General features: G+C 46.0%; 1 protein-coding gene across 2 annotated transcripts; it reads right to left on the reverse strand.

Moving 5' to 3' along the window:
* Positions 1-3,625: 3,625 nt before the first annotated feature.
* Positions 3,626-22,361, reverse strand: CYP4V2 (cytochrome P450 family 4 subfamily V member 2). 2 transcript variants are annotated; one of them, XM_074588235.1, is made up of 12 exons: positions 21,382-22,361; positions 19,272-19,622; positions 15,301-15,413; positions 14,213-14,298; positions 12,238-12,428; positions 11,745-11,814; positions 10,374-10,500; positions 8,496-8,687; positions 7,046-7,148; positions 6,557-6,691; positions 6,212-6,391; positions 3,626-4,507 (listed from the first exon to the last, which is right to left on the reverse strand). In XM_074588235.1, the coding sequence occupies exons 2-12, from the start codon at positions 19,480-19,482 to the stop codon at positions 4,332-4,334; spliced, it is 1,584 nt and encodes a 527-aa protein (XP_074444336.1). In that variant the 5' UTR covers positions 19,483-19,622; positions 21,382-22,361; the 3' UTR covers positions 3,626-4,331. The 2 variants fall into 2 exon arrangements, with proteins under 2 accessions (XP_074444336.1, XP_074444335.1); XM_074588234.1 differs by having other exon boundaries at positions 20,740-22,361.
* Positions 22,362-23,996: the final 1,635 nt, after the last annotated feature.

A 23,996-nucleotide genomic window follows, 5' to 3' on the forward strand; every position in this document is an offset into this window, starting at 1 on the left:
TAATGTATTCATCAGTTACTGGAATGTGCTGGATTGCATATTTTCTTCAAATAAAATATAGTAGTTCTATGTCCTGCAATTACATGTCAACAATAGTCTTCCTAGAAATACAGCCCAGAAATAACTGCACATCAGATGTCAAGTAAGAAATCAATGCAGACCAAATTCAGGATCACAGAGAAAAACAGAAGACACTTGCAAATATTAAGCAACAAATCACTACTGGGTTTGCTTTATAAGAGGGCTGCCTTGATTCTTTTCTTCTAAATAGATTTTATTTTTTCTTATAAATGGAGAATCACGTAACTGCCCAAGGCCTTACTGCTTGCAGCTAAAACACCTGATGCTGCTTTTTGGTAAACATTAGAGAAGACAGAACATTTCAGTCTATTAAAGGGTCCCAGTGACTTTGCCATTGGCCAAGATTTACAGGGCCTGGTCATCATCGAACAGTATCTCCTGGGGAAGTTATATGTGCACCTGAAGTACTAGCCTGTAGCCAGGTCTGCAAGTTTGGGCACACAATTTTGCTAATTGACTGCCTCTCTTCTATCAAAATAATTTACATTTCCAAAGGACACTTCATCTCCACAAGCTACACTACAGGCATGGATCATAAAAGTCCATTTGTCAAGGAAAAGATGGAGTTATATTTACCAGAGAACTCCCATTTTCAGAAGAATCAAAGAAGATTTTTTAAATGTCTTTTTTTTTTTTTTTTTTTAGAAAGTGAGTTATAGTTTTTAATCCATGCAATTTATGAAGATCATCTTCCAAATATGACCTGACTATGAACTGCGGTAGTACTATACTGGGAGGCTTGCCAAGGGGTGACACCAATACCGCTTTTAGGAAAGAAGGTGGAGTGGGATTCTCCAAAGGCTCTTTGAGTCTTGTCCCTGTTGGAAGAGGAGTATCAGTGAGATGTCCATGACAGGACCCTGTATGAGGGAGTCTACAAACATCCATACGTGGGTGTTTGTCTTTTGCAGCATGAGGATTAAATCCAGGAAGGCAGGCAGATGTCTAGGTAGCCACCGCTAGTCCACCTCCTGCACGTGTCCCAAACATGAGGTTTTCAGAGACCAGAAAGCATTTTGTGTCAAGGTGGCTGGAAACCTCTAGCGCCTCTGGAGACGCTTTGAAGAACCACTACCCAAGAGGTCACAGAGGGCTTGCTGTCAATTTTCTTCATAACAGCCATAAACCACGAAGCAGAAGCACTCACGCACTCTTTCGCTGTCATCCCAGTAGGCCACTGTGCCCTTCCTGTCACCGTACAAAAGGGCTCTTTGTAGGATACAAGGCTGTCAACTCCTAACAGTCGTATTCCACCAACAGAGCCAGCACCGCCCCATGATTAGCATCATGGAGGTGACCCTACCTAGGTGTAATATTTGGGTTTAGAGTTCAGCCACTACCTTCAGATCTAAGCATCAGCAGATCCCTAGCCATCAGAAAAAGATCACAAACAGCTACTACGCACACGCAGTTTTTATTACACGATATTTTATTGTCCCATTACTTTATCAGGAAACCTGGCAAGGCTGCGGTGCATTCCCAAGTCCTACAGGGTTAAAAAAAGAAATTAAAAAAAACCCAAACAAAAAACACGTGTTGTTGCTGACTGTAACCAAGAATTACATGCCACATGACTCAGCTTAGTAAAAGCATACACTCAACACAACGTATCTAATATCTACCCTGCAGGCACAAAGTTCCTGTTCTTTCACTACTGATTTCCTCTATTTATTTCCTTAGCAGACACACCTTGCTTCAGAACCAGTTTTCACAACAAAAGACAGGTCACCACTTTTTCAGAACAACTCTGTACACAAAGACTACAGGATTACACATCAGTGCTCATCCTGGCAAAGATACTATGTGCATATTAATATAAATAGGGATTTTCTACTTCGGTAACCCTGTGCCAGCATTTGAGCCCATGCACTTTTAATAGTGAGTTCCTCATTACAGTTTTATCCAGGTTTTGTCTCAATTATTTTTATTCTTCCCATCAGAGACTGCAAAAAAATTACAATTTACTTGACATCCCATTATATGACAAGAGCATGGAAGAAAACCAAAGCACAACCAAAAATACCGTTGTAGACAGATGTCCCAAAAATTATCTCCTTATGGAGAGAACTGTTGTAGCTTGGTCAATTTTAAAAACTGTTGCTACAAAATAGATCCCACAGAATAAAAGGAATTAACGTTAGTTTTCATTTGTGTCGAATGTCCTCAGTTTAAGGATATAGTTTAACAAAACACAAGGTACCTCTCCAGGTTTGAGCTACATACCGAAGGTTCTGAGAAAACGTATTCTGGATGCAAATCTTGTATACCCACAAAGCTCCCGTTACCAATTACCCAGAAGCATTAAATAATTCCTTAACTCAGAGTCTCTTTGGAAAACACGTGTCATTTGTTTTATGTTTATTAACGCAAGAAGTTGTCTCGAAAGTTATCTCATTAGAAAGAAAACAATTTTTACAATCAGCCCTGGAAATTTAAATTCTTGTTATCATCCAGCAATGAAACCTGTCTTTGAAAATGAAGGCTGAAGAATGTAACCACATTATCATTGTAACATGACTTTTGTTTTCTTAATGGAAAAAGAAAGGTAGCAATTCCAATAAACGATTTGTCAAGGGCTGTGATTTCATTTATGTAAACTAGGCAGTTAAACCCTTTCTTTTTATAAGATCCTCAGAAAATGGAAAAACCTAGGTTTATCAGAATATAAAGAATTCGTCAGGTTCAAGGAAACCTCTCATTTACTTGGAAAACATAGGAATTATATTCTCTCTATTCTGGTGTTCTACAAAGCACAGCGGTATCCCAGGTATTAAACCACTAAGTGCTGTTAAAAGGGCACAAGGAAAATACAATCTGTAAAGGCTGACAAAACCCATAAGGGCAAATTACCTCCTTTCTTGCTCTGTAACACATTAATCGTTAGAGGTGGAGCAATCCATGTATCAGCCACGTCAGGTCTGAACTCCAGCTTCTCACCCAGTCCCCCTCTGCAGGTCACCCACAGCCCCAGAACGACCTAAAGGCGACAGCACGCCTTCGACCCCCACCAGCCACGGTGGCAAGAGCAACCACTCCATCAGGAGGTAGAGAGAGAGGTGTGGTTATCGGCGCGCACCCTCCTTTTGCAGCACCAGGGGTCACGCTGGGGTAACGCACACCAGCCAAAAGAAACGCCAAAGCACAGGGCAGAAATAAAGGGCAGACCAGCTAGAGGACCTCTGCTTGGTGTAGCACCAGCTTTTTCTCCAGTGCCTACAAAAGCCATGGAGAGCCTGTTCTCCCGCTGCGCGGCTCGGTGCAGATTTTGACCTGTCCTGAAGGTAAAAACAGTCAGAAACTTTCACAGGCACATCGTTCCATCACTGTAATTCCTCTTTAACATCAATCAGCAAGAAATTCTCTGTGCTGCCTTCAGGACTCCAGAAGGCAATGAGCAGACTGGCTCATGGTTTCGGCTTTGACTAACACAATAAAATCTAGTCGATTGATCACCCCGGAGGAACTGACGGTAAGAAATCATTATCCATCAGTAATTTACCTGCACCCAGGCATGTAACTTTTACAGATATGATTTCATTCCATATTGAGGCACAGTAGAAGTTTATTCTCAATATTGGCAACAATACAGTGTTACTGTCATCATGAAATCCTGCGTGTGATTTGCGCACTATCTAGTTGATGGTATGATTATACAGATTCATGCTTATGGTACACTTTGCTAAAAAATAATTCACCACACCCACTACTTAAGAACTACTGTAAATGCTCACAAAGGAGGAGTGAAACTATCAGAGATTTTTGCTTTGTCTTCATAGATGCAGTCATCACCGACACAGGAAAAAAAAATAAAAATTGTGCCAAGTGGAAGAATTGATCACTTGTACCTTCCAGAACCAAAGAAACCTGAAAACGATACAAAGATTTGAGACTATCAGTTACCTCGCAAATGCTATGAAATATAAGCAGATGACTCCATCACAGGCATTACTGTTGTTACTACCATAATTTAAGGGGGTTTTGCACTGTTGCAATAGAATAGTTTCATCCAAGTAGATAAGGCACTAAGATTTGATGTTTAAAACTTGCACTTCAAAGATGAACATGAAGTTCGCATGTACTAGAAAAGCAGAGCAACTTAGGGCTATTACAATATCTTCTTTAATGAAACAATCAGTAAAAACTTTAGGTTCAATGAATTGCTGGACTGCAATCAAAATATCCGATTTAAAAACGTATCTCAGCCTAAATAGCTCGGAAGTTTTTGGAAAAATAAAATCTTGAATTTCCTTTCATTCCGGCCCAGCGTTTGGCCTCCTCTTCAGCTTAACCCAGATGCCATTACTTGGACGAAGAATCAGTTCTCCAGTTATACCAAGCTCTTCCAGCTTTTGACATGATTCCACCCAAAAACGCCGCAGGATGAGGGCTAGAAGAGTCTTCTCCTCCATTTGTGCAAAGCGCTGACCTACGAATTACAGGGCAGCGGAAAAAAAGATGTTAACGTCAAGTGCATCAACAGTTGCTGCACTTGCATGCTCACAGCGATACCCCTAGGAACACAGGACAGCAAGGACTGTGCATCTGCTTTAGGCCAAAATCGAGGTCGTGTGGATACTGCTGAAACTAGCACTTTTCTCTGCATGGCAACTCTGGCCTTCCTGGGACGATCCCCAGCACGCCCTCCTTCCCACAGTCCACAGGACTCAAACAGCAAAGAGGGAACGGTCAACACTTGTCGCGTCTCTTGGATGGTTGAGCAGCCTGGTCTGGTGGGAGGTGTCCCTGCCCACAGCAGGGGGATGGAAATAGATGGACTTCAAGGTCCCTTCCAACTCTACCCATTCTATGATTCTATGACTAGGCGGGGGGGATGGGTGACAGACCAGTGCAGAAGAAGATGCAGCTCAGGAACTGTGAGGAGAGGCAAATCCCACTGTTCCATATATGCAGAGAGGAGCAAAGGAGATACAACTGCAACACAACAACAGACCGACTGTCCTTCAAAGAACCCTAAACATCTCACACACTGATGATTTTCTAGCATGGAGGACAAAGTTCAATTTACATTTCAGAGAAAGGTGGAGGAGGAAAGGGGATAGCAGGGAAATAGGAGGGAATCCAAACCAACTGTCACAATCCAGGCAGTTCACTCAAACGAAACTGAAAATGGGAACATTTACGTCAGGGGAAGTTTAGATTAGATATTAGGAGACATTTTTTCACTGAAAGGGTTATTAAACATTGGAATAGGCTGCCCAGGGAGGTGGTGGATTCACCATCTCTGGAGGTGTTTAAAAAAAGGGTAGATGGGGCACTGAGGGACATGGTTTAGAAGTGGCTCTTGTCAGGGTAGGCTAAAGGTTGGACTCGATGATCTTAAAGGTCCCTTCCAACCTCAACAATTCTATGATTCTATAACAGGACACGAAACCCAGCGCTCAAAACTTTTTCTGTGCTCCCCTCTGCGTAATGCACAGATGGATGTCTGTACAGATGCACACAGCGATGTATTTCTGCAATGACATTAATGAACCACCTCTCCTGCACATGTTCCTGTACACCCAGGAACTAGCTAGACGTGTAATATTAAAAGAGATTCCTCTTTGGAACATGGGAAGACCTAGTCTGCTGCTCTTATGGGAAGGGCACCTATTCCCACTGAGACAAATTAAAAACAAACCAAAAAATCCAACGCCACTCCCCGAAAAAGAAAGCAAACAAAACCAAAACCCCCGAAGAAGTTTTAGTTCCCGCTCTTGTAAATGGCAGAGCAATTGCTGAACGTTCCCCATCTGCGCTTAAGATCAGTGCAGGGAACAGCCTTTTCATGTGTTCTACAATATAAACAATAACACCTCCACTTTCAGTGCTGATAAACGCCAAGTGTCTCAGTGGCACTTGAAGAGCTAACAAGTTACGGAATGGTATTGGCCCCTGGGAAGAAAGGAAAACCTTGGGAAAATGCGAAATGGGGCGGCTCAAGCACAAGGCTTGCAAGGGAGACAGTGCCCAGAATTTGGGGGCAGAGAATTTTGGGAATTTTGGGCAGCAGGGGACACAACCAGCAGGCACACCAAGACTTCAATTTCTGATACACTCGCTGCTGCCACAGTCACCGCACCGAAAGCAGCACTATCACATCACACGGGCTTTGTCTTCAGCTACCTACCAATGCAGTTCCTGGGACCAGCTGAGAAAGGCACATAAGCGTACGGGTGCCTTCCCTTACAATTTTCAGGCAAGAATCGCTCAGGCCTGAACTCATCTGGGTCAGGGAAGATCTCAGGGTCTCTGTGCAGGGCATAAGTTATGACAAGAACACTTGCGCCTTTAGGTACTTGATATCCTCCTAAAGAAAAAAGGGAAAGGAAGGGTCAAAACAACAGCAAATAAGTGACTTTCTACACACCACAGCAGAGTTAAAAATAAAACAATGCTGCCCTTTACTTGGGAAACACCTCCCCTGAGGAGATGCTAGCAGGATAGGAAGTGGCAAACGCAGGACACTACTTACTAATACAGCAATCCTCTCTCAAGGTACGGGCAAACAGTGGAACTGAAGGGAAGAGCCGAAGGGCTTCTTTCACAACACATTCAAGGTATTGAAGCTTCTTCAAATCATCCACTGTAACAGGACGCTCGGTGTTGCCTGTCCAAAAACAAATAGGTGGATGAGCAAGACCAAAACTTCCCAGTTTTGGTTAAATAAACTCATCCTAGCTCCCTCCATGAACTCTCATCATGCACCGAGACCACATAGGAAAAGGTGCGACACATACATCGAATGTGTATGCCTTGACCCAAAGATGTTTGGTTGGCTGTAGTCTTCTACAGAACTTCCAGAGCCTGTCCCAATCACCTCTAGCTATTGAAAGCTCCAGAAGGGCCACAAGGCATGATCCTACCTCCCCTTCTACATACATCTGGGCTTATAATGTGCCACATCCCCACTCACGAATGCAACCATCACCACAACCCCAATGAAGGGGGAATGGAAACGTACCAAACACCTCATCCAGTTCTCTGTGAACCTTCTTCTGGGCTTCAGGATTGTGTCCAAGTAAGTACAGGACCCAGTTCATAGCAGCTGCTGTTGTATCATGGCCCTAGGGGTCCAGATTTACAAAGACATTCACTTCAACACTATTCCTGTGCACAAGTAGGCTTCCTAAATACTTAGGCGTGCAGGTAGTGTGGAAAGTAAGACTTATTAGTCCCATGACCGTGAGAAAAACAAAAATCAGGAGTGAAGAACTCTATCCAACATGCTGATTATCAGGTTATAAGACGACCCATGATTCTGTCATGTGCATGAAAACTGACCAAAAGGGAAAAGTGTTGAGAAAACTGAAGTAAACATCCCTTTCCTCTGCCTCCCAGAAGCTGCATGAACTATCAGTATCTACACAATGAAACAGCTGTATATTCATCTTTTTGTTACTGTCCAGTCAACAACGTAACATCTGGGGGACCAACAACTACCACAAGAGACATACAATGGACACAATCCCTAACCTTTACAAAACTATCCAAAAAAGGGTAGGGACACAGTTCAGTGGCCATAGGAGGGAATACTTATTAGTTTCCTAAGAGAAGGGGATCAGCTATTACAGTTCTCAGCACCGGATAAAAACTTGGAAAAGAAGGGAAACAAGGGAAGGGGAATCAAAAAAAAAAAAAAAAAAAAAAAAGAAGGGAACAGAAGAAGGAAAATTTGACCAACAAAGGATTTTGGTACTCAAGAGGTGCATTTGTTGTGAAGTTCAGGATGCTGCACCTCTTCAAAATCCAGCTATGGAGTAGTACAGGAATGATGAGATGGGAAGAGAGTTTCTCTAGGTTAGAACAGCAGTAATAATACTCTGAATTAAGCTCTTCTGAGGTCCACCTAATGGAAGCGTGTGGAAAACTTGTGGAAGTCTTGTTTAGATCCTTAATTGGACAGGGAACCAGACATAAAATGACAGTACCCGAATGCATAGTTGATGACAGAACCAGGAGGTTACAGACAATGTGACAAGGAACAAAATGAGGGCAGCTGACAAAATTAATGCAAAACAATGAAAACATTTAGTGCTCTCTTTAGCTTTAATGAGGTTTGTCACAGGAGCTGAGAGCTCATGGCCCATGTCAGCCATTAAGCCCTTATTACTCACCTGCTTTCATGAGCAGGGCCCGCTTACATAGGCAGGGCCTGCTATATGTGTATTGCCCAACATTTTGCCAGGGCACAGGATTCTGGATCAAATGTTTCTATCGTTCAGTATTTTCTATCCTACAGAGATTTCCTCTTAGGCCTCCAGGGTTAAAATAACTTCATAGTAAAAGCAACCACCTGAACTAAGAAAAGGAGTCATCACTATCCGCAAATGGTAAATCTCAGGTTCTGGGGAAAAAAACAAAACCAAAACCAACCCCCCAAAAAGCAACAAAACAAAGTGTTCCTTGGGTACCTCAAACATGAAAGTATCCACTTCCTCACGAATGTCCCTGTAGCTCAATTTGTTCCCTTCATCATCTGTTGCATTCAGCATCATGTCCAGGAAAGCCCGTCTCTTTTTGGAGCCACTTTCTCCACAGTTGCCATTGGCATGGCCCTTCGTTTCCTTGGTTTTTTCAAGTTCTGCAGCTTTTTCTGCAATGACCTGAGATTAGAATCGTTACATTAGATATGATGCACGTAGCACATGCGCACAGCCTACATCACACAAGTGCGTCACAACTTATTAAAACAACATCCATGTGTAGCAGTCTACATGAGCTAGTTAGCATAGCTGCCGGCACTAGCTCACGAACTTTAACTGGCTTTTTGTCTTAGAAGGGGAAATACGACCAAGCCCTCTTGTCCCAGGCAGTAGAATGAACCTTGAATAGCCTTTGTGTGATCAAGAAAACAGATAGCCAAACTATGCAAAGAAGTTGTTGATCATCAAGAAGTGTAAACACACCCAGAATACCTGGGACAAGCCAATCATGAATGCCAACAACAGCAAACCAAAAAACATCACCACAATTTGAACAGACTGATCACCAAGAAGATATTCTCTACTCTGTCCAATAACTAAGGGAGGGATCACATCTCCAACCTCGGGGGAACCCAGGAGATTGAAGAGAAGCCAGGGCACCCTGCGACGCCGCATCAGGAATACACATAGCACGGTTGGAACCACTATACTAAAACTTCCCAAATTTTCTTCAGTATGAGAACAATGGTTGACCTTCCCATTTTTAGGTCAAAGCACAGCCCCAGTGACAGACAGACTTCCTGTTGTCACCACTGTTGCCATAACAGCAAAACAGAACCCTTCAACAAACTGGTATTGCTCTCAACAAATTAATTAGAAATAAAGGCTGTAGAGTATGTAATTCTGTTCAGAGGAAGCACTAAAGGGGGGGGGGGGGGGGGAACCCAAACAGTTCTACACACACAACACTGTTTCCCTCACTGAACATACACATGTAAAAACACATATTGAGCCAGCTTTTGTCTCAGTGCTTTCTGTCAGCACCTACACTGGGTGATATTATTATTTCCTGTTCCTTTGCTGACTTCTAAGATTTGGCTTCTTAGACTCGGTGCACCAGCCCAGCATGGCAAGAGAGTAAATGTTACCTTAGGTCCCTTTAATAGCCTCTCTCATGCCTCACTCCTGCAATTCCCAATAAAAGGAAGCAAAACACGAACTTCTTAAAAACAACGCAGAGTCAATGTGGCTCGTTATACTGTCATGAAAGTTCAGAGATTCTTTCCTTTGCATTGTTGATACGATGACATCATGGGATACACACGCCTATTGCAGGGAAAGCAGCCTGTCTGGTAACATCCTAACAGTAGATTTGGGAGGGCAACCATTGGCAAGAACGGCGTGGGAACTATTTGGTGAGAAAAAGGGGTGTTACTTGCACAGTCTAACTTGGTGAGAGAACACTGCACTTTACACCAAGTCAGTGACGTGCGCTCAATGGTTTCTACAACTTGGCATTGAGCTGTTGCAGGTGATTCAGATGTGGAGCACCTGGGGCAGAACAAGAGTGCAATGAATTCCTATTGTTTGTTTCAGTTGTCAAGGATCTGTAAATCCTATTCATCCTTTGCAGTAGTATAATGCCTTGCTTGAGTACAACAGAGCTCCTGGCAGAGAAGCAAGCTGTTGTCTTCTTTTCAGGGAATTCCTTGGCATCCCAACAGAGAGATAGTTCTCTTCTTCATAGATGTATACCAAGGGGGCTGAACTTCACCCCCATTTGGAAGCTCTCTACTGAGTGCAAGACTTTGCTCCAACAACTAGAATGTATCATTTAAAAATAAGAATAAAAAAAAGAATGTATACTGTATCTGTAAAATTGTGAAGGATCTTGAGGTTCCTCTCATGCTCTCTTCCTTCCTTGAACAGCATATAAAGAAGATTAGGCCAAAGCCAAGGGCTCTTCTGTCGCTGCTGGATGAGCTCACTCATCCTAAGGGCACAACAATTACATCATGTAACATTGCTTGACAAAAAAAATAAATTTACAGCACACTTTCAAGAGCAAAAAACAAAGTTCTACCTCGTCCAATGAAATGGAACTTAACATTCTGTGTGGGTTTAAACCCATTTGTATGAAGAGCAGGCCGTTCATATTTGTTTCCTGATTTCAAACCATCTCAAAATTTCTGTGACCTGTCCCCCCATCACCATGATTTATATCTTTAAGCACTGATCCCTGAGAAGGAGAGCGCACTCTTATTTGGTGGGAATCCTCTTGAAACAGACATATTAAGTCATCCAGTCCAGTCCCACCCCACATCTGTAAAGCATGTTCCATGCTGAAAAGTTATGTATAACCCAAAAAGACTACTCCTGTCAGGGCTCCAAAATATCTGCTCCGTGACCTCAAACATCACTCTAAAAGTATTACATTCCTACTTCACTATCCCGATACCATATCCAGATACCATACATGCCAGACGGCTCACAAAAAGTATTTGAAATAAAGATTATGAGACTTCAAATATGCTCAAATACAACTGGATTAGTTTTGAAAGGGATGATTTTCATTGTTTTTCAGCTCTTGCACATGCTTTTGGCTGCAGAAATAGACTTTGAGGAGTACTTATTACATTCAGACCAACTTTGAGCCCACTTGTGGTACCATTTGGGAATGGCCAAGGAATCGATGACAATCAAACCCTCTAATTCCACCCCCCTTTTATAACACACCTGTCTCAACACACCCTGCCAAAGGCTAGGGGTGGGACGCCACAAGCAGCTACATCTCACCCAGGCTGACGCACCAGTGCGGTAGGAATATAAGCCACGCTTTTCCTAACACAGTGGATAGTCGCATACCACTTGAATGGTGTAAAAACTGCCCTCAGCTGCCGAGCAGCAGCGCCTCAGCTTTAACAGGCTGCCTAAACCAGCACCCTCCCAATTCTGCCAGTCATACTGATCGGAAATGCCGCAGCTCCATACTTGTTTTTAACCTCCTGCAGCAATGGATTAACTAAATGGCAGCCGACACCCTCTTCAAAGCCTCAGCCTCCCATTGCATATACTCATATCAGAAAACGCATCAATGTTTTTCCTGCCTTCTTGGCTTTCTGCCTCCACCTGTGACCCCCCTGCTCCTCTCTCCTGGCTCACAGCAGATGAACTCCTGACACCAGCAGCATCAACTCCAGCCCAACTACAAAGCAGCCAAGGAAAACATCCATTTACCTGTAAATAGCACGAACGTACTCAGAATCCTTATTCTCCTGAGCGCCCACATTCCTGCCCATCGCCGTTTCTAGGAGGAGGAAATCACCAACAGTTCACGAGTGCTAAGCGAGATGCAGAGTCCCTGTACACAATAAGTTACCACTGCTCGCAGGCTCTGACTGTCACCTCGCCCTCCCTTTGACGGGTAAATACACACACCCCTTCCCAGCTGATGAGCTCGCTTTACATTTCCAAGCCCAGGAACCCTGTTCCTCAACACAACCTCACTTCTCACTGATACCTCTGCCCTGCCCATCCCACAAACTCACCTCAGATGCACACAATGGCGTGCATCCCTAGGAGAAAGGATGGCCTTGGGAGGATGGAAATGCATTCACACAATATGCGGGGACATTGATCTTCAACTGCCTCCTCACACAACACTGCCCAGCTGCACTCATGAGCCTCTGCATCACTCACAGCCCCACCACAATAACTGAAGAGAACTTACCGCAAATGATATCAAGGGCACACAGAGTAACGTCTAGAAAGATATCAAATGGTTCCTTGTCAACATGCTTCTCAAGTTTCTCCAACAAAATACCTCCTTGCTCATTCATAACCTCTAGAAAGTCAGTTAAGATTGCAAAGTGGAACGTGGGAGTTATCATCTTCCTCCGTGACCGCCACTTGTCTCCAGTGCTGCAAAATTAACAGGGAGATGAAAGGGTTAAAAACTCCAAGTCAAAAATAAAACCCTCACCATTACAGGAAGTACCCAGTGAAAACTACCGCCTGGAACACCTTCACCGATGGACACGCTGTAGATGACTCTTCAACCTCTCCGTAGCACTCCCCAGAAGGAGCAAAATGGAAATATTTCTTGCTCCAGCTCTCTCCAAAGCACAGGTCACCATTTCTATAGCTGCTCTCAACAAAAGGAGCTGCCAACAAGCCTTCAGGCAACGCAGCCTCATAGTTGCTCAGTGCACAGCCCCAGAGGGACGGAGCAGAAGCCATCTATAGGACAAACCAGCTATTCAGCATCAAGGCCTGAAGTCATCACATTGTCTCTGTGAATCACCACCCATGCTTGCCTTCGTGGCAATCCAAGTGAGCATTGCGGAGAACTAGGGTCCGCAGACATTACACAAATTACTGCCTCGAGGTCTGGCAATAAAGTACTTCCTTGGAGACAGGGAACCACCTCCCACACCTCAGTGAAAGCGCGCAGAGCCACAGCGGGTGACACCAGCTTCCTGGGGGTTCCTGTTCGCTTTTTCTGAATCACATGCCCCACGGGGACACAACTGGCAGCTCTGCTTACAGGGTAAGCCATCGAACCACTTCTCTTAACCTGCTATTGCAGCACTCCTCAGGCCACCTTATCTGCTTGCTGGCTACCACAACCACCCCTAATCAGCAAAGACTGGAACATTCTCCTGCATTATGTTTTTGCAAGCACAAGGAAGTCAAAACACCTCTAAAAACCTACTGGAAACAAAACAACCAGTAAGGAAGAAAACTAACAGTGAGGATACACCATGCCTGGCACCCATAGACCTCAGCTCTCTGCACTTTGCTACTGATCACTGCATTCTTAAGGGCCATGAACAAAACGCAGGATAAAAGGCATTCCTCGTCCTCTCCCATAAACTTGCACCTCCCACACCACGTGATCACAGCTGGCTTTTACGATGCCATGGTCCCATCACAAAGCACAAGGAGTTCACCTCTGAGGGCTCCAAACAGGCAACAAAGCTCCACTGCTAACACGAGGACCTTGACCTTCTCGCACACACCCAGAAGAGGCACAAAGGCACCCAAACCAACCCACGTATGCTTTGCTTCAACTCTTGAATAACTGCATCACCCAGACCAAACCTTTCTTGACCCTCTGATGACCAGAGGACACCAAACCCTTGTATCACTGCTCCTCCTTCTCTCCACTCCTGACCCATGCTTTTGACCAGGCTCACTTCTTACAAGCCTCCGCTTCATGAGGGAAATGAAGGACAGGGCATAGATTCTCTCCCACCCCACCCCAAAGCATCACCAACCTCAGGCCCATCCTAACTGGTTTGTGATACCCAGCTGAGGTAAGTGATGCACGCAGTCACAGTACTGCCCCAGGCCGAGCACTCGACACACATCACAGCATTCAAAACATCCAGCATGTAGCACTGCAGACTAAAAGACACCACTTGCCACAGGCTACAACTTCCCAAAACTCACGTTCATTTCAAGCCTCTGGGCAAAAAAGTAACAAGGGCCAAATTTGCCAAGAAACAAATAATGCCAAAAGATTTTTACCGAACATTAGCTGCTAAAGAGCAACCAAGACCACCACAAGGAATAAGGCTTCTACAGCTATTATCTACATCTCTGTCCAGCGATACACGCAGCGTTCCTGCCGCCAAGCCCCCTTCCTGTCACATGCCCTGCCAATTTCAAAAAGACAGCAATGCACCTGCATTCCACCGTACCTCGTCAGAAGTCCAGTGCCCAGCCATGGATGCAGGAAATGGTACAGGTACGATTTTTCTATGTGTTTCGAACTGTTCAGAATAACCTGCCAGAAAAATGAAAGGAGAGGAAAAAACATCCCTCGTTAGATGGAGAGAGATTTTTTTTCAGCTGAGATCACTTCACACAACCTCGGTTCCTCCACAAAAATGCCCCGAGCCTCAGTAAAATGCACAATATTTCAATACAAGCTGGTACACAGGGGAAACATCGAGTTCACACCTTCAAGCCTTGCAGTAAATACCCCAATCCTGAGAAACAGTGAAATACTCAATACTCCCACTCCCCTTATCTTCCTGAAAAAGAAAAATCTGTGTTACAACATCACAGGCAGAGCTCAGAGAAAACCAAACTGTTTCCAGCCTTAACCAAACTCACAAGTACCACCATCTCTTCAATAAGCACCCCAACAAAGAAACAACTCTGTCATCCCCGTTCAAGGATCATTGTCAGTAGCAAACCTCACAGGCTACATTTCATTGCACCAAGACAGACCCACCAACTTCCAATGCAGAAGCCAGCCAGACACAAGCATTGCAATCTGCATTTCATAATGTTCTATCTCAGTGGTCCCATCTTCTAAGGTGGTGGAGTCTCCGTCTCTGGAGACATGCCAAACCCGCCTGGACGCGTTCCTGTGCCACCTGCTCTGGGTGACCCTACTCTGGCAGGGGGCTGGACTAGATGATCTCCAGAGGTCCCTTCCAACCCCTGCCAGTCTGTGATTCTGTGATCTGCTTGTCCGTTCTGATCTTGGCAGTAGAAGTTTTCACACATGTGAAAACAAAGCTGAAGGAGATGCTTCTTTGTATAAAACATACTGAGTCAGTGTTTTCATTTGCTGGCCATCTTCAGTATTTCCCCCCCCAAGACTAGGCTTTTTATATTCTTCCACTTTCAGCCTTTCTTTAGCACTGGTTCAGAAGACAATCTCAAGTAAAACCGGTCCGAGCCCTTTTTTGCAAAAATTACACTAAGGGAATAGAAAGCAACACGTTGGCTGCTGCTTTGCGCGACAGTAGAATAGGCAGGAGACAAGTACACTCACCTCCACACTGTCAGGGTGATACAAAATCGTGATAGGTAACGGTCCTAGCCAAAGTTTGAACAATGGCCAACTCCTGAACTGTTCAACATAAATTTGTAGTTGTCTAAAAAAACCTAGAATAAAAAAAAAAGCAGATTAGAATTTTTTTTTTTAAAGAGGGTTTTGCTGAATAAGCAAGATTCTGTAATGGACTCTTTTTCACCATACGCCCTGTAAATCTGCTTTTGTTGTAGTTTTATCTTGCTCCTGTGCCCAAGCAGCATATTTTGCACCTATCTATTAGCTGTACTGCAGGAGCATTTCTTTACGGCTGTACTCTTGAAAGCACTCTGTTCTGGAGAAACCCCTCCTAGCTGTGGATAAGGCACTTTGATTTAAGCAGTCTCAAAGCACTGCAGCCTGGGCCTTCTGCATTGCGATGCTCTCTGTAACAATTAGAGCCAAATCAAACTTTGCCAAGGCTATGCTTATGTTTTGGCTTACCTGACGCTAGCCAAAATGCTATATCAAGATGCTTCTTTACTTTCCAAGTAGAGCATCAGGCCTTTTCCCGTCTGAGACCTCACTGCAGGTACTACATTTGTGGTGCTACACAAGTGATGTGGTGCACGGTAATGGCAGAGCACTGCGCGGGACCCAGCATCATTTGAAACACCTAGTTTCTGATAGCTGGACTCCTGAAGAGAATCCTCGGAGCCCTTACACCATTATTGTTTGTCTGCAAACAAATGACATCTTACCCAAGGTGCTTAAAACATCTCACTGTCTTGCAGCCCTAACTATCAGTCATGGTTTGCCATTCTAGCAGGAGCTTTTGACAGCTGGCTGCTCCAGGATTAAACTCCGCTCTTGTCCTTACTGAAGGGTAAGTCACCGCTTACAGGGCCACCGTGGATTTGGCAATTCGGCTGTCCCCATCTCTAAGAGCACAAAGACTCATAGGATCGCTTATGCCAGGGACCACCTGAGAGATACCACGGTTGTGCAGCTGCCAGGTGGACTTCATACCAGTGAGCTCAGCAACCCCGCCAATTCTCCACCCACGTTATTATCCACTTACCCAGTCCACATCTTGTCAGTTTGGCTATACAGGAAGCATGGGAGAGGGCATCAGAGACCTCGCTGAACTAAATTAAGCTCACAGATCCAGCTATCACATCACAGAGGGCAATCAGGTTCATTCTGCAATTCTAGAGGAGGTGGCCGCTATCAGGATATTCACGGATTAAACATGCCTTTGCCCTTTGGGAAACCAGATTAAACAATAAATTACTCCCTCCAACGGCTCTGCAGAGTTGAAAATTCAAAGGTCTCCAAATCAAAGGGAAAAAAAAAAAAAAAGGAAAATAACCTAGTTTCATAATAGATACCAAACTACAGCATTACCTAGTCTCCGGCAAAGTTCTAATGACACCTCACCCAAAAGGCTTAAGAGTCTCAAATTATTTTGCTATTTTTTAAAATTTTTTTTTCCTACCATCACCACGATTAAAATATCACAATTTTCTGTGATCGGTGTCAGTAAGTAAAATCACGATTAGATGACAAGTCATTTTTCTTCCTGCTATAAAACCTTATCCTTTTTTTAAAAAACTATTCTTTTTTTTATAGAAACACAGAAGGGTTTAGGTTGGAAGGGACCTTAAAGATCATCCAGTTCCAACCCCCTGCCCTGGGCAGGGACACCTCCCACCAGACCAGGTTGCTCCAAGCCCCGTCCAGCCTGGCCTTGAACCCCTCCAGGGACGGGGCAGCCACAAAAAAAACCCATTTTTAATTAAATTGTCACATTTTTCATTAAAAAGTTTATAAACCACAAACCACTCATTTTTATGTAAATTAACATGAACAAAGACGGATGGTCATGGACTTAACTAAAGCATGGAGGCTACGTGACTCCTGCTAACAAAGGGGTTAGAGACTCCACAGAACAACAAGGGCCTCCATCAAATTGCTTTCTGTTCTGTTTTGTTTTCTTTTGTTTTGTTTTTTAAGAATAACTAAGAAGAAGAAAAAAAAGAAAAGAAAAAGAAGATCGATCTCTTAGAGAGGCTCATACGCACACCCTGACTATGAAACTGCTACTGCTTTCCCAAAGTCAACTTCAGGGAAAGCTGCTTGCCCTCGCTTCCACCAAAGAAAGATCTCTCATATCTGTATTTAGATACGGGGTTGGGTCCAGAGGAAAGATGCCAGCGCGTACCCTGGTGAAGAGCATGCTGACCATGTCTCAGCATGTGTCAGCACTAGGCAATGTGCATGCCTGTGCTGTACTGGTCCTTGGCTTCACCACGCTCCTGTGACCCAGTTGCTCTCTCTCCTGGCCACACAGCCAGGAATGCATGTGCGGAGAGCTGTACACAGGCAACACAACCACACCCAGAAGAGTCTGCTGGTCAACCGATAGCACAGCCAGAGCCGCTTTCACATCACAGACTCCTCAAGAAATGTGCTCCTATGCAAAACCAAGTACCAAACAGAAAGGGAATGTGTAGCGTACTAGTGCGCTCTCAAGTACCTAGCAAAAAAAAGGTACCATTGATCCATGCGAGGACAGAAAGGGTTGCTTTTGAGGGTCGTACTGCTAATAATCAGAAACGGCACGAGGTTCAACAAGGCCAAGTGCCGGGTCCTGCACTTGGGTCACAACAACCCCATGAACACTACGGGCTTGGGGCAGAGCGGCTGGAGAGCTGCCTGGCAGAAAAGGACCTGGGGGTGCTGGTTGACTGCTGCCTGAATATGAGCCAGCAGTGTGCCCAGGTGGCCAAGAAGACCAACAGCATCCTGGCTTGTATCAGGAATGGTGTGGCCAGCAGGATTGGGGCAGTGATGGTCCCCCTGTACTCGGCACTGGTGAGGCCCCACCTCGAGTGCTGTGGCCAGTTTTGGACCCCTCACTACAGGAGGGACATTGAGGGGCTGGAGTGTGTCCAGAGAAGGGCAATGGAGCTGGTGAGGGGTCTGGAGCACCAGTCTGGTGAGGAGCGGCTGAGGGAGCTGGGGGTGTTCAGCCTGGAGAAGAGGAGGCTGAGGGGAGACCTTCTCGCTCTCTGCAGCTCCCTGAAAGGAGGGGGTAGCCAGGGGGGGTCGGTCTCTTCTCCCAAGGAACAGGTGATAGGACAAGAGGAAACAGGCTCAGGTTGCACCAGGGAGGTTTAGATTGCGTATATAGGAAAAATTTCTACACCGAAAGGGTTGTCAAGCATTGGAACAGGCTGCCCAGGGAAGTGGAGGAGTCACCATCCCTGGAGGTATTTAAAAGACACGTAGGTGTGTTGCTGATGGATGTGGTTTTGTGGTGAACCTGGCAGTGCTGTGTTAATGGTTGGACTTGATGGTCTTAAAGTTCTCTTCCAACCAAAACGATTCTATGAGTCTTTTGCGTCTAATGCATAAATCCAAGGCACAGCTAATTCTGAAAATCACCCAGCAACTCAGCATGTGGAAGTCCCTGGCACATGCTCAGTTGTGGGAAGATAAGTGTTTAAAGAAATATTTTTCCTGCGCAAGCTAGGAGCTGTGTTTGGATGGCAGCTAACAGCCACGGGGACGCAGTAGTCTCTGTTGTGACACGGCGTTTCCCGCCAGAGCACCCAGCACGCCGCCCTGCCGCAGAAACACATTCCACAGCGCTCCCGCTCCACCTCGCCAACAACTGGCAACAGGTCCAAGTCCAGCATCACCACCTGGAAGCCACTGTCAGATTGAACCTCCAGCTCTGTCGGATTGAACCTCTGACCGGTAGTGACCCCGCGTTTATGCAGTTTCTCTCCTTTCCCCTCCACTGCCCACTTCACACGCAGCTCCCCTCAGCCCCGGAGAGACCTAAAGGCGATGGCACACCCTACAACCCCCCCGGGTCAGCCACAGCTCGACCACCCAAGCACTTCACCAGCGCTGGCTCCTCCAGCAAAGACCCACGCAGCGCGGGGACCTCACAGCAGGGCTACGGCGTGAGCTGCCCTTACCTTGTCCATCCCGCTCCAAGAGTAGAGCATTTCCCAGCACAGGAAGGCAGGGGCTGACACCCGGGATCGGCTTCATCACCCACCACAGCCTCCAGTAATCTCTCAGCGAGGACAGGGAGCAGATGGCCACAACCGTCATCAGCAGAGTGATGACCCCAGCCCCTAAGTGCAGCAGCTGGGGTCCCCCCACAGCTCCCCGAATGGCCTCCATCGCCACCTTCCAGCCTCCTGCTCCCAGCCTTGATCCCTAGCCGGGCGCTGGCCGGCTCTGCCGCGCTGCTGCCAGCCCAGCGTGCTGAGGGCCATGAGAGCGAGAGGCGGAGCTGTCACGCGGTCCCGAGACACAGCTTCCTGCCAGGGAAATAAACAAAGACATAAAAAAAATTCCCCAGACACGCAGAGAGGCTGCCTGCAAGCGCTTTGTGACGGCAGAGCAGCCACAGGGAAGGGTGCCATTTCCCTGCCCTCTCTTGGCTCCTCTGACTCAAGTGAAGAGCAAGGAAGTTCTTCACAGGCCCGTGCGATACCTCAGAAGGAAAAGAGACAAACCGCTAGCCAGAGAAAAAACACCTTTTTGCTGATTTGTTTGTTTTGTCTGTTGGTTTTCTCAACATCTTTTTTCAGGTGCTCAGGGAACACCATTTTGCCACACAGAACTGCTCCAGTGCTCTCCAACAAGATGCCTGAGACCCTCCCTGCAGTGCTGCCTCCAGCTCTGGGGCACCAACAGCAGAAGGACACGGAGCTGTTGGAGCGGGGCCAGAGGAGGCCCCGGAGATGCTGGGAGGGCTGGAGCCCCTCTGCTGGGAGGACAGGCTGAGAGAGCTGGGGGGGTTCAGCCTGGAGAAGAGAAGGCTCCGGGGAGACCTTAGAGCCCCTGCCAGTCCCTAAAGGGGCTCCAGGAAAGCTGGGGAGGGACTCTGGATCAGGGAGGGGAGCCATAGGGCAAGGGGGAATGGTTTTAAACTGAAAGAAGGGAGATTTAGCTGAGATATTAGGAAGAAATTCTTTGCTGTGAGGGTGGTGAGCCCCTGGCCCAGGTTGCCCAGAGAAGCTGTGGCTGCCCCATCCCTGGAGGGGTTCAAGGCCAGGCTGGACGGGGCTTGGAGCAACCTGGGCTGGTGGGAGGTGTCCCTGCCCAGGGCAGGGGGTTGGAACTGGATGATCTTTAAGGTCCCTTCCAACCCAAACCATTCTGTGATTCAGGTGCTTCCGATGGGGAGTACCTTTCTTCAGTTGGGTTGATGGCTTTGAGGGGTTACACAAACCAGAGCCCCTGCAGACCCACGATCAAGAGCAGCACTGCAAAGCACGCTGATGCTTCTCAACTCAAATGGCTTTTGCTGACCTCACTGTTGAACGCTCAGTGACAGGCTAAAGGGTGCCAGGGACACGACTGGCAGCACCAGCACCTGTGTCACAACTTGCACAGTGCTTGAGTAGAAGTGGTGCCGTACCCACCACATACCCTGCTGCCTCAGGAGCATCCAGGGTCTCTTCTCACTGCTGCAGGGCTGTGGAGCCCCTGCTCCTCGAAGCCTCCAATGCTCAGAAACCCTGTGGTCAAGCAGAAGCTCAGTGAAAAGACAGCACGGCTCACACCTTATTTGCAAAGCTTCACGCCTTGAATAATACAACAAGAGCTTTTATAGCCATGGTCATCTTTCTCTTGTCTGTTTCGTACCAAAATTGAGTGCACTGGTGTTTTTAGTAAACCAACAAACAGCATAAACAAAGCAACTGAGATAAGAAGCACAAACAGAGAAAGCTCAGAACATCAGAAGGTAAGGAAGGGCTGATGACCCTTGGCAGCAGAGGGGAGAAAGTTCTGGCACTTTGTTCCAACAATCTCCCAACAAATGCTTTATCATAAATGCTGACTTGCATTTCCCTGCACAGTAAACAGCTGGAAATGAACTTTGCTGCTCTTGCTGTTGGTTGTCATAGTTTGTTGTTATTTGTCATGGTTTGTGACAGAAAGTAGCAGATACATAACCTGTCTTGGGAAAAAAAAAAAAAAAAAAAAGGCAAAGTACATAGCCATCAGTCCCCTCTTTTGTTCAGGTGACATCCCAGGAAGGAAGCAAGCCTGCAGGACTAAGAGGCTCACCTTTTGTCTTTGTAACATGGAGATCAGCTGGGTAATTATACTCTCTTCTTCATAAAAAAGCCTTGCAGTTTGTTGCCTTCATGAAGATGATAGTTAGATGAAGTGGTTAATTGTGATTGTGAATCAAAATATGTGTTTCTAACTGCTGGTAACTCCTTCTGCAGGAAAAAAAAACCCAACTGAAAACCAGTGAAACAGCAGGGACAGGGTGAAAAGCCACAGGGAAAACATCAGGGAACACAGCAGAACAAACATTGCAAAATCCTGCCAGCAGCTGGCAATGGTGATGCTGCTAACAAAAGGCAGCAGCTACACTGGAACGAGATAAAAAAAGATATATCCAAGAAGGAAGAAACAAAAGGTCTGGCATCTCTGAGGCCTAACTCAGATTTGTAATCATTACGAACCTTGGAGGATGTTCTGTACCTGAAGAGTTTTCCTACTAGACTGCAATCAGCATTCCCTTTTCACCCGGAGAGCTCTTAGCTCAGTGTTGGATTTCAGCGGGCACTCCACTGGTTAGTGAATCTTGGCTTTTATAAACGTGCGTAACAGTGCAAATCTGCTTTTAATCAGCCTCTCACCTAAGTGGCAGCCCGTGCTGGCAGAGGGCAGGCACCCATGTCAGCCCACAGGCACGATGTCCCTAGAATGCAGGTCTGGGTTCTTCAATAAGGAAATCGACAAAATCATCGTTACTGGCAAGAAAAACAAAAACCCAAAGCAAAGCAAAGCTAAAATGGATCTGATATGACAGAAGGACAAAAAAGAAGTACACAACACATTCTGAAAAACTGTGGCGTGCTCTTTACATTAGTCCTTTGCCCCAGCCAAGACATACCTGATGTTTTTGCCATCTCTTGCAAAACACAGCATCTACAGTAAGCAAGATTAACCGGTTGCTAACTTAGCAATCACTACAATTAACTTGCAATTAGGAGGGGTTTTTCTTAGGAAGAACTTAATTCTTTCTCAACATACATGATCACAACATGATTAAACTTTCTACATAAAGTTACTTGCACTGAAGAAGAGAGTCAGTTTGTTGTCCGCAACAGGCATCACCTGCACAAAGAAAGAGCTAACACAGTATGTCTCCATTTGAAAATACCAAGCTGAGTGGTGCGGTCAACAGGCCAGAGGGATGGGATGCCATCCAGAGGGAGACCTGGACGAGCTAGAGAGGTAGGCTCAAGCAAACCTCATGAAGTTCAACAAGGCCAAGTGCAAGGTCCTGCACTTGGGTTGGGACAATCCTCATTATCAATACAGGCTGGAGTGTGAAGGGATGGAGAGCAGCCCTGCAGGAAAGAACTTGGGGGTACTTGTGGATGAAAAGCTGGACATGAGCCGGCAATGTGCACTCACAACCCAGAAGGCCAATCGCATTCTGGGCCGCATCAAAAGAACCGTGGCCAGCAGATCCAGAGAAGTGATTCTCCCCCTCTACTCTGTTCTCCTGAGACCCCACCTGGAGTACTGTGTCCAGCTCTGGAGCCCTCAGCACAAGAAGGACATGGACCTGTTGGAGCGGTTTCAGAGGAGGGCCACAAAGATGATCCGAGGGCTGGAGCCCCTCTGCTATAAGGACAGGCTGAGAGAGTTGGGGGTGTTCAGCCTGGAGAAGAGAAGGCTCCAGGGAGACCTTAGAGCCCCTTCCAGTACCTGAAGGGGGCCTACAAGAAAGCTGGAGAGGGGCTGTTTGCAAGGGCCTGTAGCAATAGGATGAGGGGCAATGGTTTAAACTAGAGCAGGGCAGGTTTAGATCAGACATTAGGAAGAAGTTCTTTACACTGAGGGTGGTGAGACACTGGCCCAGGTTGCCCAGAGAGGTGGTGGAGGCCCCATCCCTGGAGACATTCAAGGCCAGGCTGGATGAGGCTCTGAGCAACCTGATCTAGTTGCAGATGTCCCTGCTCACTGCAGGGGGTTGGACTAGATGGCCTTTAGAGGTCCCTTCCAACCCAACACATTCTATGATTCTATGAAAAGACACCATCAGTGCCAAACAGCTCAGAGATCTCCCCGCGTCCTCAGAGAGGAATTTTAGGGCCTGATGCTGAACTTCAAGCAACTGTAGCCCCAAAACCTAGGCTTCAAAGCCCAAAGCTTGAGGAAGACTCCATTTTCAAATCCTTCAGTGGATTATAGTTCCTCACACAGGTAAAGGAAGTTAACAGCATTTGAGAGACAGAGAGCAGAGCTATGTTGTTCAGAGCCAGACCGGTTGCTGTGATGCTCCCCTCAATCAAGCACACCTTGCTATCATTTCTGCAACCTGGTGTTCTCTGTACAGCAGCAACTGCTCTGTTCTGTAGCCATCATTTGGGCTCCTTTGCTACATGAAGTTTTGCACGAATGAATTATCCCCAAGAGAATACAGAAGTAGGCCTCCTCTCTGAGAAACCAAAATCTTCCATGCCAGGATAATAACAACATGTCTTGCAACAAAGCAGGCCACCACCCATCAGCCAGAACACAGCCTCACAGCCTACTGTTCTAAAGCAATTCTGATAATGTGATGTTGTGATAATTAATAGATATTAATGCTAAGTAGCTACCAAAGCATCACACCTATGTTTATTCATCTTTATGTCAAGGAAAAAGCATACTCC

Source organism: Larus michahellis, chromosome 5 (genome assembly GCF_964199755.1).
Source record: "Larus michahellis chromosome 5, bLarMic1.1, whole genome shotgun sequence".
In the NCBI taxonomy this organism is placed as follows: Eukaryota; Metazoa; Chordata; class Aves; order Charadriiformes; family Laridae; genus Larus; species Larus michahellis.

What these genes read in the sequence shown, in the direction of transcription:
- CYP4V2 (XM_074588235.1), bottom strand. Translation starts at nt 19,482, where the DNA reads ATGGAGGCCATTCGGGGAGCTGTGGGGGGACCCCAGCTGCTGCACTTA. An exon ending in CTTGGAGCGGGATGGACAAG is followed by an intron (nt 15,414 to 19,271) that starts GTAAGGGCAGCT and finishes TTTTTATTCTAG; the next exon opens with GTTTTTTTAGACAACTACAA. An exon ending in TGGATACTTTCATGTTTGAG is followed by an intron (nt 7,149 to 8,495) that starts GTACCCAAGGAA and finishes CTGGACCCCTAG; the next exon opens with GGCCATGATACAACAGCAGC.